At 52.3% G+C, this 15,359-nt stretch overlaps 1 protein-coding gene across 1 annotated transcript in view; it reads right to left on the bottom strand.

Moving 5' to 3' along the window:
* Nucleotides 1-2,530: 2,530 nt before the first annotated feature.
* LOC145339724 (neurexin-2-like) overlaps nucleotides 2,531-15,359 on the bottom strand; it is a gene marked incomplete at its 3' end in the record, with an annotated part of 87,445 nt that continues 74,616 nt past the window's right edge. The window contains 4 exon segments of the mRNA XM_080184247.1: nucleotides 2,531-2,709; nucleotides 3,673-3,693; nucleotides 3,696-3,767; nucleotides 3,770-3,844. Of these exon segments, the coding sequence (XP_080040373.1) occupies nucleotides 2,531-2,709; nucleotides 3,673-3,693; nucleotides 3,696-3,767; nucleotides 3,770-3,844 (347 nt within the window).

Below are 15,359 nucleotides of genomic sequence, written 5' to 3'. Positions count from 1 at the left end.
ACTTAGCATACGCTGTGCCTCAGCTGATGCTGTGGCTTTTGTTCAGTCAGAGCCGAGATGAATACAGCACACCCTGCCTATGATGGCTTGAAAGTGTATTAAGTGGCTGATTTGCAAATCAATTAAAACATCTGATAGATTGTAATGAACTCCAGGAAAACAGTTCTGCCATCTACCCGCGCTCGACAAATGAATACTGATTGCTTCCACCGTGTATCGCAAGGTACCAGCGACCCACAACAACACGCAACTTGCAGCCAGGAGCAAGGTGACTCCAAACCCCTCCACAAGCAACATCCATCACTCCTCCAAACATTGTCACACAAAACCCCCGCCTGTGGGGTGAGGGGGGCAAAGACGCTGTTTGCCATAGAACCTACCACCCTGGAAGGGAATGTATCATTTCTCCATATCCTCCTCCCCACCCCCCAGGCCGCCCCTGGGCATTTCATTTCAGGTGAAGGCCATCTTATTTTGCGTGTCTCGAGCACGTATAAGGAAGGAATGACCCCAGGAGGAAAGGGAAAGGTTAAGGAGGAGCGGGGCATTCTGTCTATACCCGTCCCAACTGTTCGGAGTGTAACCGGTGACAACTTTGTATTGGATGGAATCATACGAACCCGACAGTGCAGGATGAGGCCATTCGCCCATCGAGTCTGCACCGATCACAATCCCACCCAGGCTCTATTCCCATAACCTCACACACTTACCCTTCTCATCCCCCAACACTAAGGGGCAATTCAACATGGCCAATCCACCTAACCTACACATCTTTGGGTACTGAGGGACAATTTAGCATGGCCAATCCACCTAGCCTACACATCTTTGGACACTAAGGGGCAATTTAGCATGGCCAATCCACCTAACCTACACATCTTTGGATACTGAGGGAGAATTTAGCATGGCCAATCCACCTAACCTGCACATCTTTGGATACTGAGGGAGAATTTAGCATGGCCAATCCACCTAACCTGCACATCTTTGGACACTAGGGGACAATTTAGCATGACCAATCCACCTAACCTGTACATCTTTGGATACTAAGGGACAATTTAGCATGGCCAATCCACCTAACCTGCACATCTTTGGACACTAGGGGACAATTTAGCATGACCAATCCACCTAACCTGTACATCTTTGGATACTAAGGGACAATTTAGCATGGCCAAATCCACCTAACCTGCACATCTTTGGACACTAAGGGACAATTTAGCATGGCCAATCCACCTAACCTGCACATCTTTGGACACTAAGGGACAATTTAGCATGGCCAATCCACCCAACCTGCACATCTTTGGATACTAAGGGACAATTTAGCATGCCAATCCACCCAACCTACACATCTTTGGACACTAAGGCGCAGTTTAACATGGCCAATCCACCTAACCTGCATATCTTTGGACTGTGGGAGGGAACCGGAGCAGGTTAGGTGCATTGCTAAATTGCTCCTTTGTGTCCAAAGACGTGCGGGTTAGGGTGCATTGGCCGTGCTAAATTCTCCCTCAGTGTAACCCAAACAGGCGCTGGAGTGTGGCGACTAGGAGAGTCTCACAGTCGCTTCATTGCGGTGTTAATGTAGCCTCACTTGTGACCCAAATAAATCAGTTTTCTTTCACTTTAGGGATGGGCTTGGGTATCCATTAACAGATCCGGGATAGCGGGCCCTCGAGGGGGTCATCTGTTCGGACTGTCTGCCCCTCTAGCTGGCAAAGCTCACAGTTGGGTAGCCCTGGAGAGGGGGCCCACAGTACCATGGGGGAGCGTAGATGCGCTCCCGGGGCAATGGCGACGTAATTCGAATACCTACGCTGCTTTTGAGGTGTTTTTTTGGCGCGGTGTCCCGCCAGGGGAAACATCACCGCGCCTCTCTCACCCTTCAATCTTTGCGTTCACTTATTAATCGTTGCTTTATTGAACGAGACAACTACTCGGGGACGGCTGGGACACTGGGCAGGTGGAGAGCGGGGAGCGAAGAGGGAAAACTCCCTCCAGGTAGAAAAGTCTGGCTTAGATCTCCCTCCTTCATCACACCAGAGACCCCACACCACTCCCCCACCCCCCATGCGGGCCAGAGACCGCCGAGGACCTCAACTTGATCTCACACCGACAGGATCACAACCACCGGCTGAAATATCGGGCGGGATTCCCCGGCCTGCTCCGCGCCGGAGGTCGCCGGGTGGTTTACCGTAGCGGGATCCTCCGGGACCCGCCACCCAGGCAACGGGGAATTCCCGTCGGCGGACTGGAGAATCCCGGCGGCGCCAAGGGCGGGAGAATTCCGGACAACTGTACGTCGCTTGGTTTGGGAAAGGGAAGGTGGGTGGGGATGGTTAGCAATAGATGAGAGGGTGGATGGGGTGGGGGGAGCTATTGGGTGGGGGGGGGGGGGATGTTCCATGGCACACAAGTCTTTGGAAACTAACGTCTCAACCGCGAGTGAACGCACCCCCCCCCCCCCCACGCCACCCCCGTCAACCCCAATGTGCGCTGCAGGGCACAAGAGACAAGGCAAAGTCAACCACGCGCCAACCGATACAACAAGAGTCTGAAACCAATCAGCGAAGAGTAAGGAAGAGGCCTGGTACTCACGGTAGTTACAGATGGTGCCCCCGAATGACGTCATGCTGCAGTCACAGGTGTACCCGTCCCACTGCTGGTTGCAGGCGCCCTGGTTAGCACAAGAGTCCTCCTGGCACGTCGTGCTGGGGCCTAGGGCGAAGAACGCACACACTCAGAGGGGAGACTGGTGGGAGTGGCGGGAGAAGGTCCATTTCCCGCACCCCCAAGACGCGCCTTCAATCCTACGTCGGGACAGGAGGACATTGGGGAGGTGGGGGGGGGGAAGGGGTCTTGGTGCCAGGTTTGGAGAACACTTGCCAGCCATTGCAGTCACCGTGAGGGGCTGAAGGTTCGGGGTCCTGTTCATATGGCGTGTGGGTTAGGGTGGATTGGCCATGCTAAATTGTCCCTTAGTGTCCAAAGATGTGTAGGTTAGGTGGATTGGCCATGCTAAATTGTCCCTTAGTGTCCAAAGATGTGCAGGTTAGGTGGATTGGCCATGCTAAATTGTCCCTTAGTGTCCAAAGATGTGCAGGTTGGGTGGATTGGCCATGCTAAATTGCCCCTTAGTGTCCAAAGATGTGCAGGTTAGGTGGATTGGCCATGCTAAATTGTCCCTTAGTGTCCAAAGATGTGCAGGTTGGGTGGATTGGCCATGCTAAATTGCCCCTTAGTGTCCAAAGATGTGCAGGTTAGGTGGATTGGCCATGCTAAATTGTCCCTTAGTGTCCAAAGATGTGTAGGTTAAGTGGATTGGCCATGATAAATTGTCCCTTGGTGTCCAAAGATGTGCAGATTAGGGTGGATTGGCCATGCTAAATTGTCCCTTAGTGTCCAAAGATGTGTAGGTTAGGTGGATTGGCCATACTAAATTGCCCCTTAATGTCCAAGATGTGTGGGTTAGGTTACCACCCATGGTGTAGCCCAAGCCTGCTTTCCAGAAATGGTACCACCTGTGATCACTCAACAGGAGGCTGGCGAAATGGCCAAGGCACACACCGAGACACACTGCTGCAACCCCCTCCGATGGAGATAGGGGTCACCTCCATGGAGGCTGGGCCGTAGAAGGGAGGGGGGAGACAGAAGGGAGAGAGACGGGTGAGTAAGCCCTACCTCCGCATCCTCGATCGATGAGCCCCCGCGGTGGAGGGCGTCGGCGATCAGATCCGGCAGACGCCCGTTGAGGTCGATCGAAGCCAGGCATCCTGGAAGCCCTCGCGGGAAGCCACCAGTTTGGGCAGGTTGTTGAACATCCCTTTGCTGAGGCCTCCGACATATAGCTCCCCTACATGGCCAGAGGAGGGAAGGCAGGTTAGCGCTGATTCAATATCATTGCTGCTCTCACACACTGCCCAGTGTCCCAGCTATCCCTGATTTATACTGACCACTAACCCCCCCCACACACTGCCCAGTGTCCCAGCCATCCCTGATTTATACTGACCGCTAACCCCCCCCACACACTGCCCAGTGTCCCAGCCATCCCCAATATATACTGACCACTAACCACACCCACACACTGCCCAGTGTCCCAGCCGTCCCCAATATATACTGACCACTAACCCTACCCACACACTGCCCAGTGTCCCAGCCATCCCCAATATATACTGACCACTAACCCTACCCACACACTGCCCAGTGTCCCAGCCGTCCCCAATTTATACTGACCACTAACCCTCCCCCACACACTGCCCAGTGTCCCAGCCGTCCCAGCCGTCCCCAATTTATACTGACCGCTAACCCCCCCCACACACTGCCCAGTGTCCCAGCCGTCCCCAATTTATACTGACCACTAACCCCCCCCCACACACTGCCCAGTGTCCCAGCCGTCCCCAATTTATACTGACCGCTAACCCCCCCCCCACACACTGCCCAGTGTCCCAGCTATCCCCGATTTATACTGACCACTAACACTACCCACACACTGCCCAGTGTCCCAGCTATCCCTGATTTATACTGACCGCTAACCCCCCCCACACACTGCCCAGTGTCCCAGCTATCCCCGATTTATACTGACCACTAACACTACCCACACACTGCCCAGTGTCCCAGCTATCCCTGATTTATACTGACCACTAACCCCCCCCACACACTGCTCAGTGTCCCAGCCGTCCCTGATTTATACTGACCACTAACCCCCCCCACACACTGCCCAGTGTCCCAGCTATCCCCAATTTATACTGACCACTAACCCCCTCCCACACACTGCCCAGTGTCCCAGCCATCCCCAATTTATACTGACCACTAACCCCCCCCCACACACACTGCCCAGCGTCCCAGCCGTCCCCGATTTATACTGACCGCTAACCCCCTCCCCACACACTGCCCAGTGTCCCAGCCATCCCTGATTTATACTGACCACTAACCCCCCCCACACACACTGCCCAGTGTCCCAGCTATCCCTGATTTATACTGACCACTAACCCCCCCCACACACTGCCCAAGTGTCCCAGCCATCCTGATTTATACTGACCACGAACCCCGCCCTCCCCACACACTGCCCAGTGTCCCAGCCAACCCCAATATCGACTGACCACTAACCCTACCCACAGACTGCCCAGTGTCCCAGCCATCCCTGATTTATACTGACCACTAACCCCGCCTCCACACACTGTCCAGTGTCCCAGGTGTCCACGATTTATACTGACCACTAATCCCCCCACACGCTGCCCAGTGTCCCAAGTGTCCCTGATTTACACTCACTCCTAACCCCCCCCACACACTGCCCACGATTTATACTGACCACTAACCTCCCCACCCATACTGCCCAGTGTCCCAGCCGTCCCCAATTTATACTGACCGCTAACTCCCACCCACACTGCCCAGTGTCCAGCCATCTCCAATTTATGCTCACTGCTATACCTCCCGCCCACACAGACTGCCCAGTGTCCCAGCCGTCCCCGATTTATACGTGCTCAAAGACTGTTAATGTCAAATGCCGTTATTCACAACTTTAACAATGCGACTGATATCAACAACAACAAGATTGTAATCGTCAGGACAGGAAAACAAGATTGCCAGTTCGTGCATAGCAAGATTCCACAGACCAGTGTAATGATCTGGATATCTGATTTGTTCTTTAGGGATCAATGTTGGTCCCAGAACACCAGCACAACAGCCCCACTCCCAGGAAAATAGCACAGGATTTCTAGCATCTACTCGGGAGAGGGAAAAGAAGACCTCAGCTTAAAGATCTAACCAAAGACACTGACCCTCCGACAGTGCGGCGCTCCCTCAGCGCCGACCCTCCGACAGTGCGGCGCTCCCTCAGCGCCCACCCTCCGACAGTGCGGCGCTCCCTCAGCGCCGACCCTCCGACAGTGCGGCGCTCCCTCAGCGCCGACCCTCCGACAGTGCGGCGCTCCCTCAGCGCCGACCCTCCGACAGTGCGGCGCTCCCTCAGCGCCCACCCTCCGACAGTGCGGCCTCCTCAGCGCCGACCCTCCGACAGTGCGGCGCTCCCTCAGCGCCGACCCTCCGACAGTGCGGCGCTGCCTCTCAAATTTTGTGCTCAGACCTCTAGAGTGGGGGTTGTTGGGGGGGGCTACAGACCTCACAGCACACAGACGGGCTGGGGAGAGGGAGAGTGAGAGGCAGCTGGGTGCTGAGCCAAGGCCCGGCGACCCAGTCCGCCCACAGGCTAAAGGGTGGCACTTTAGCGAGGGAGCGCCACGATTCCTGAGTGCCGGACTATTTGTTATTCCGAGGCTGCAAGCCCATCCACAGATGAGAAAAGCCAGTGCGGCAAACCAGTTCCACTTGCTCAGGGATAATTTACAATCTCGCTCGTCGCAGGGGCCAATTGTCAACGAAATGACTCAGGATCGAGCTCTTGTGCAGGCTGCTAACTCTCCAGAAACACTTCCACCAGGCATTGATCTGTAATTCCCATTTCTCCACCACCCCCCCCCCGATCACACAGATCCAGCTCCCTTGTATGAGCTTAAAATAGTCTTTTCCTGTCTGCGCTCGCTCTGACCTTGTGAAGTTCCTACTCTCAATTAGAGCCTGGCTTGTTACACCGAAGCAAGTTCAGGCGACCCAATTTCCTTTACCACACGTACAAGGGCACAGCATTTATTGCCCATCCCTAATTGCCCCTTGGAGAGCGCCGCGGACACCGTGTTCATGTTAACTGTCCCAAAATTTGTGCCCGACCCCTGTCCTCTCTTTGCTTGAGGCAGAACTCGCTCCTGTGGGAAGGCCTAAGAAACTGGGGTGGCACGGTGGCACAGTTAGTTTCACGGCTGCCTCACAGCGCCAGGAGGCCCTGGTTCGATTCCTAGCTTGGGGTACTGCCTGTGCACGTTCTTCCCACCACCCCACCCCCAGCACCCCGTGTGGGTTTCCTCCGGGGGCTCCGGTTTGCTCCCACACGCAAAAGATGTGTTGTTTGGGTGGATTGGCCATGTTAAATTGTGCCTTAGTTTCCAAATATGTGCAGGTTAGATGGATTGGCCATGATAAGTTGCCCCTTAATGTCCAGAGATGTGCTGGTTAGGTGGATTGGCCATGCTAAATTGCCCCTTAGCATCCAAAGATGTGCAGGTTAGGTGGATTGGCCATGCTAAATTGTCCCTCAGTGTCCAAAGATGTCCAGGTTAGGTGGATTGGCTATGCTAAATTGCCCCTTAGTATCCAAAGATGTGCGGGTTAGGTGGATTGGCCATGCTAAATTGTCTCTCAGTGTCTAAAGATGTGTAGGTCGAATACATCAGTCTGCAATACTAGCGCAGTGACTTTACCAACAATGCCACACTCCACCTTACCCCTCGCGGGCAGCGTGATGCCAAGCGACCAGCCCACCACTGCTGGGTGCACAATCCTCGCATGCTGAGCACCTGTGGGGGTCATTTCGCAAATTGGGTGCTGTCAAACATGGGTAAGGGGGGGGGGGGGGGGGGGGAAATGCCCCTGTACCCACCCCCCCTCCCCACTTTCAGCCCCTACCCATGGTACCTAGAGACCCCCCCCCTCACACACTACCCCCCCCCCCCCACAACTTGCTGAGTGACGTTAAGTCCATGTTAAGTCCTTTCTCTGTTAAGAGACCAATGGGTTGTTGTTTTGGGTGTGTCCAGATGGCCGGGGGAGGGGAGGGGTGGGGGGAGGGGATGTGGGGGACAGGCGGAGGGGGGGGATGGGGGGGTGCAGGGAAGGAAATGGAAGTGTTTTGTGGGGGGGGGTGGTGGTAAGGAGGGAGGTGTTAGTTTGGGTAAAGGGTTATTGACGTGGGGGGTACAATATCTTCCCCCTCCCTCAGACACCCCTCTCAAATCCCCTGACCGTCACAGGATCAGCACCATGGCTAGCACCTGTGTTTTCCCCGCCGAACAAAATCAGCACCATGGCTAGCAGTCTCCCAGGACTCAGAAGTCTTGACCTGGGCTGTGTGAAGGACTCTCATTATGGGAATTTTTACAGTGTCCAGTAACCTGAGTGCCAATCGCCCAGCCCATTGATTCCCAGAGCGGCTGGCAAACTCACAACGATTAGTTCCAATTACAGACAGAAAACAATTCATCCCCCCTCGCTCACTGGCTCTGCTCATTAGCACTGATTTTATTAGAGATACTCGGCACAGAGGCTGCTGACAAAACGTCAATTCAATTAATCAGGTGGAATAATATAGCAGGCTGTAAGTGACACCCTCTCTCACACATCAATCCCTCTCCCTCTCGCACTCCCCTCCCTCTCGCGCACTCTTTTAACAGTCCAAAGATGTGCAGGTTAGGTTGATTGGCCATGCTAAAATTGCCCCTTAGTATCCTGGGATGCTTAGGTTAGAGGGATTAGTGGGTAAAATATATAGTGATATGGGGGGTAGAGCCTGGGTGGGATTGTGGTCGGTGCAGACTCGATGGGCCTCCTTCTGCACTGTAGGGTTCTATGATCTTTAACTTGGTGTTGTGAGACTTCTTGCTGATCCTGTTAATCAGGGGAAGCAGAGGCCATGGTGCTGATCCTGTTAGTCGAGGGAAACAGAGACGCTAGCCATGGTGCTGATCCTGTTCGTCAGAGGAAGCAGAGGCGCTAGCCATGGTGCTGATCCCGTCAGCTGGGGGAAACAAAGGCACTAACCATGGTGCTGATGCTGTTGGCTGGGGGGAAAACAAAGGCACTAACCATGGTGCTGATCCTGTTAGTTGGGGGAAACAAAGGCACTAGCCATGGTGCTGATCCTGTTCGTCAGGGGGAACAGAGGCGCTAGCCATGGTGCTGATCCTGTTCGTCAGGGGGGACAGAGGTGCTAGCCATGGTGCTGATCCTGTTAGCTGGGGGAAAACAAAGACACTAGCCAGGGTGCTGATCCTGTTAGCTGGGGGAAAACAAAGACACTAGCCAGGGTGCTGATCCTGTTAGCTGGGGGGAAAACAAAGACACTAGCCAGGGTGCTGATCCTGTTAGCCGGGGAACCAGAGGTGCTACCCACAATGTTAATCCTGTTAACTGGGGGAAGTAGAGGGACTAACCAAGGTGCTGATCCTGTTAATGGGGTGTTGGGGGGGGATGGCAGGGTGGGAGCAGAGACTCTAGCCATAGTGCTGCAGAGACGCCCTGGGACTTGAGTCCTGATTCAGGATTCTCTCAAGGCTAACGTGCAGGTTCAGTTGGCAATGAGGGAGGCAAATACAGTGTTAGTATTCTAGCCCTTTTGACATGAATGCGAGAGCAGAGTTGTATTTCTGAGGCTGTATCAGGCTCTGGTCAAACCCCATCTGGAATACTGTGAGCAGTTTTGAGCCCCGTATCTAAAGGAAGGATGTGCCGACCTTGGAGAGGATCCAGAAGAGCTTCATCAGAATGATCCTGGGAATGAAAGGCCTGATGTATGAGGAGTGTTTGAGGAATCTGGGTCTGTACCTGCTGGAGTTTGGAAGGATGAGGCGGGGATCTCGTTGAAACTTCCAGAATACCGAAAGGCCCTGGACAGAGTGGACACGGGGAAGATGTTTCCATTAGTCGGAGAGACTGGGATCCGAGGGCACGGCCTCAGAGTAAAGGGACGATCTTTTAGAACCGAGATGGGGAGGGATTTCTTCAGCCAGAGGGTGGGGGTGAGTCTGTGGAATTCGTTGCCACAGAGGAGGCCAGGTCACTGAGTGTATTGGAGACAGAAATAGATAGTTCTTGATTGATGAGGGGGTTTAAAGGTCATGGGGAAAAGGCAGGAGAATGGGGGTGAGACTCATATCAGCCATGGCAGAGCAGACTCGATGAGCTGAATGGCCTAATTCTGCTCCTATGTTGTGTGGTCTTACGGTGCTGTCCCTGTTGGGCTTTAACCTGGTGTTGTGAGACTTCTTGCTGTCCCTGTTTGCCAAGGCTCAGAGGCGCTAGCCATGGTGCTGATCCAGGATTGAGAGTTATTCTGCCTCTTGCTCTGAAAATCCTGGCGCTCATCCATCGATCACCCCCTCCGGAACCAGCCTCCTTCCTCTCTCGGGCATACTATCTCTCTTATCAGTATTGTCTCTCACTCTCTCGCTGTACTCTCCAGTATACATTCTCCCTTGTGCATACTCTCTCTCTCATGGATATTCTCTGCTCTGCACACACTCTCTCTCATGTGTATTCATTCTCTCTCTCAGGTACATGCTCTCTCACACATACTCTCTGGCGCCACTGTCTCTCTCTCTCGTGTATTCACTCTTGGGTACACGCTCTCTCGAATGTATACTCTCTCTTGGGAGTTCTCTCTCATGCACGTACTCTCCTTCATACACGTACTCTGTCTTTTGTGTGAGTAGTTTCTCACCTGCAAATTTGTCTCTAACTCACTCATGTTCTCTCTCCTGTGTGTGTTTTCTCTCTGTCTCTCACACCCCTACTCTCTCTCGTGTACTCTCTCTCTCTGGCGTACTCTCTCTCTGTCACATACTGTTGCGTACTGTCTCTCTGCTGCGTACTCTCTCTCACTCACGCGCAAACTCCACCTTGCATTCTCACTCTCTCGTGTTCCCTCCTTCACACGTAACCTCTCTCATTCATGCTGCCTTTTTCATGCTTTCTTTCTCTCTCTCTCATCTCTTGCACACACTCTCCTGTGTATTCTCTCATGCATACACTCCTCCTCGCCTTCTTGCTCTCTATTGCTTTCCCTCCCTCTCGTGTATCCATTCTCTTCCATAATCTCACGTGGATACATCCTCTCCTTTGCATGCTCTCTCTCTCTCTCTCACTCTCTCTTGTATCACTCTCTCATGTGCTCTTCCTCCCTCTCTCATTCTCGCACGTTCTCACATTGTCCTCCGCATGCTCATGACCTCTCTCTCTTGCGTTTGTTTATTTTTCCTCTATTGCATTCTCTCTGTCCCGCACTTGTTCTCTCTCACTCCGGCTCTCCCTGTCCCCTGTACCTGTCTCCCTGACTCCCTGTACCTGTCTTCCCCTCTCCCTATCTCACATTCTCTCTCTTTCTGTACGTCCGTATGTCTGTCTCCCTCTCTCTGTCTCTCTCATTGACTCTCTCTCAGCTTCCCCTCTAAGCGTGTGGCTCTCTCTCTCTCTCTCTCACACACACACACACACACACACACACACACAGTTGATAAATCCTCAGCTGTGGAGGCAGGCCGGAGATTTAGAGGCTGCAGGGTGAGGGATATTGCCGAGGTTGACGGTGTTACTTCCCTTCCCTGTCGATGTGGCCAAGTACTGTGAGCCAGTTGGCTCATCCTTCAACTTAATGGTGAAGTGAGGGTCAGTCAGGCACAGAGCTTGGAGACAGCAGAAGATCTATCACACAGAGAAAATCTCTCCATCTCTCAACTGCTCAGATTTCCCACTCGCTCCTCATTATGTTGAGGAACGCCCATCACTTCTCAAACAATCCCAACAGTGCAGAGGGAGGCCATTTGGCCCATCAAATATGCACCAACTCTCCAACAGAACATCTTACCATATCCCCGTAACCCCTGCACTTGTTCTCTCCCTCTCCTTTTTCCCACTGCATTTATCCCACAAACCCCCCGGAACCTGCACATCTTTGGACACTAAGGGACAATTTAGCATGGCCAATCCACCTAACCTACACATTTTTGGACACTAAGGGGCAATTTAGCATGGCCAATCCACCTAACCTGCACATCTTTGGACACTAAGGGGCAATTTAGCATGGCCAATCCACCTAACCAACACATCATTGGACACTAAGGGGCAATTTAGCATGGCCAATCCACCTAACCTACACATTTTTGGACACTAAGGGGCAATTTAGCATGGCCAATCCACCTAACCTACACATTTTTGGACACTAAGGGGCAATTTAGCATGGCCAATCCACCTAACCTGCACATCTTTGGACACTAAGGGGCAATTTAGCATGGCCAATCCACCTAACCAACACATCATTGGACACTAAGGGGCAATTTAGCATGGCCAATCCACCTAACCTCCACATCTTTGGATTGTGGAGGAAACCACAGCACCCGGAGGAAACCCACGCAGACATGAGGAGAACACGCAGACTCTGCACAGACAGTGACCCAAGCCAGGAATCGAACCTGGGACCCTGGCGCTGTGAGGCAGCTGTGCTGACTCTACCTCCAACTAGACCTTCCTTCAGAAATTGACTAATCCTTCCCTCTTTCATCTACAGCTCACTCTGAGGCCCAGTTCTGAGGGTGGTCTTGTTCAAGTGTGAATGGCCTCCAGAAGAAACTACAAAGGGTCATGAATGTAGCCCAGTCCCATCACACAAACCAGCCTCCCATCCATTGACTCTGTCTACAGTTCCCGCTGCCTCGGGGAAAAGCAGCCGGCATAATCAAGGACCACCCCCCACACACCCCGGACATTCTCTCTTCCACCTTCTTCCGTCGGGGAAAAAGATACAAAAGTCTGAGGTCCCGTACCGAACGACTCAAGAACAGCTTCTTCCCTGCTGCTGTCAGACTTTTGAATGGACCTACCTCGCATTAAGTTGATCTTTCTCTACACCCTCGCTGTGACTGTACAACTACTTTCTGCACTCTCTCATTTCCTTCTCTATGAACAGTATGCTTTGTCTGTATAGCGCGCAAGAAACAATGCTTTTCACTGTATCCCAATATACGTGACAATAATAAATCAAATTAGTTCACGCTTGGGAACCGGGCTGTATCCATCTCACCTTCACCTCTGGCAAGACTCACCCCTTCACCCACAGCTTGGAAACAGAGCAGAGCCGTGTTGCCCCAGGGAGGTAGCTCCTCAGACCCTCGACACAACCCCTCAGCCCTTCTCCAGAGTGCACCCAGGAGAGGGAATTCATGCCATCAGTCCACATCCTCAGGCACCCCAGGGTGTTACAGAGGAGGAGTGGCTGGGGTTAGGGGAGAGAGAGATGAATGAGAAAGAGAGAGAGTGTGAGAGAGATGAATGAGAAAGAGAGAGAGTGTGAGTACGTGAGGGAGAAGCTGAGTGTGTGTGTGTGAGAGAGAGAGAGAGAAAGAGAGAGGATGAATGCGCGAGAGAGAGGGTAAGTTAAAGAGAGAGGACAAGCGAGAGAGGTGAGAGACAGAGAGGTGAGTGAGAAAGAGACAGTGAGTCTCTGGGGGAGATGGGGGAGAGAGAGAGAGAGGTGAATGAGAAAGAGAGGGAGAGTGTGTGTGTGTGTGAGGGAGAAGCTGAGTGTGTGTGTGAGAGAGAGAGAGAATGAATACGTGAGAGAGGGGGTAAGTTAAAGAGAGAGAACGAGAGAGAGAGGTGAGAGAGAGAGAGGTGAGTGAGAAAGAGACAGTGAGTGAGATAGAGGGAGACAGCAGATGGGAGAGAGAGAGAGAGAGAGCGAGCGTGTGAGAGAGAGAGAGAAAACGTGAGGGGGAGGGGTTGGGAAGAGAGGAGGGAGCGCGCGTGTGCGAGAGGGAGAGGAAGAGAAAGAGAATGAGTGTGTGAGACAAAGAAAGAGTGTGTGTGTGAGGAAGAGGAGAGAGGGAGAGAGTGTGTGAGAGAGAGAGAGTGCATGAGAGGGAGAGAGGAGAAGAGTGCGACACTGTCGCAGTGTCAGGGTTATGTGTCTGCTATTTACACCATTCTATATGCATGAGTTGATTTAAAACCCTCAGCTGAAGAAATTACAAGCTCCATTATCTGATGGTTGAGAGACTCACTGTGGGAACATACGGATTCTTTGAGATAAAGAGAAATACCTAAACCCTTTCCTCTTTGTAACTCTCCCATCTATCTGAATTGGAAATATTTTTACCAGCCAGATTATTCCAGAGATATATTGCTGGGGAGAGATTACCCTCCCACATTTGTCTCCCTATCTTTCTCTTCCTGTTCTCTGCTCCCTTTCTCCTGGTGAATGTGGAAGTAATATTTGGGTTTCAGATGTCTATCTGCACAACATGATTCAATCTCTCTGCATTGAGAATTCCTGTGATGGGAGCCAAGGTTCCTGCACCCTTCCAGCCTCAGACTCCCCCTCTCTCGCGCACGCACGCTCCCCCTCTCTCGCAGATGGTGGTGGGTGCCTGGAACTCACTGCCAGGGGGAGGTAGTGGGAGCGGATACGATAGTAGGTTTTAAGGGACATCTGGACAAATCCATGAATAGGATGGGACTAGAGGGATATGGTCCCCGGAAGGGTAGGGGGTTTTAGTTCAGCATGGTCGGTGCAGGCTTGGAGGGGCGGAAAGGCCTGTTCCTGTGCTGGAATTTTCTTTGTTCAATAGCTCGAGGGGTCTGGACGTTGTGTGCAAAGAGGGGACGGACCCCAATTGAGGTGGCAGGGGTTGGTGAGGATAGGACTGAGACACACCCAGGGAGACTATCTATACCCTTATAACAATGTCCTGAGCCTGAGACATTCACAACTAAATCCTAAAGGAGCAGAAGTAGGCCATTCAGCCCATCGTGTCTGTTTCTATCATGCAATGACATCGCGATCGTTCCAATTTGAGAATCCTCAACTCTGACTTTTCTGCTTTATCCCCCACCCCGATTCCCTGACTAATTAATAACCAGTCCAGCTCGGCATTGGACACACTCAATGTCCCAGCCTCGACAGCCTTCTGTGGGGGAGAATTCCACAGATTCACTACCCTCTGCCTGTGAGGAGTTTGTATCTTCTCCCCATGTCTGTGTGGGTTTCCTCCGGGTGCTCCAGATTCCTCCCATAGTCCAAAGATGTGCGGGTTAGGTGGATTGGCAATGCTAAATTGCCTCTTAGTGTCCAAAGATATGGGGGTTAGGTGACTTGGCCATGCTAAATTGTCCCTCAGTGTCCAAAGATGTGTAGGTTAGGTGGATTGGCCATGCTAAATTGCTCCTTAGTGTCCAAAGTTGTGTAGGTTAGGTGGATTGGCCATGCTAAATTGCCCCTCAGTGTCCAAAGATGTGTAGGTTAGGTGGATTGGCCATGCTAAATTGCCCCTCAGTGTCCAAAGATGTGTAGGTTAGGTGGATTGGCTATGCTAAATTGCTCCTTAGTGTCCAAAGATGTGTAGGTTAGATGGATTGACCATGCTAAATTGCTCCTTAGTGTCCAAAGATGTGTAGGTTAGGTGGATTGGCTATGCTAAATTGCTCCTTAGTGTCCAAAGTTGTGTAGGTTAGGTGGATTGGCCATGCTAAATTGCCCCTCAGTGTCCAAAGATGTGTAGGTTAGGTGGATTGGCCATGCTAAATTGCCCCTCAGTGTCCAAAGATGTGTAGGTTAGGTGGATTGGCTATGCTAAATTGCTCCTTAGTGTCCAAAGATGTGTAGGTTAGATGGATTGACCATGCTAAATTGCTCCTTAGTGTCCAAAGATGTGTAGGTTAGGTGGATTGGCTATGCTAAATTGCTCCTTAGTGTCCAAAGATGTGTAGGTTAG

This window comes from Carcharhinus amblyrhynchos, unplaced genomic scaffold (genome assembly GCF_965287045.1).
Source record: "Carcharhinus amblyrhynchos unplaced genomic scaffold, sCarAmb.v2.hapA scaffold_635, whole genome shotgun sequence".
Classification (NCBI taxonomy): Eukaryota; Metazoa; Chordata; class Chondrichthyes; order Carcharhiniformes; family Carcharhinidae; genus Carcharhinus; species Carcharhinus amblyrhynchos.
Note: the sequence above shows the minus strand (reverse complement) of the source record. Positions and strands in the feature narration are given on the sequence as shown.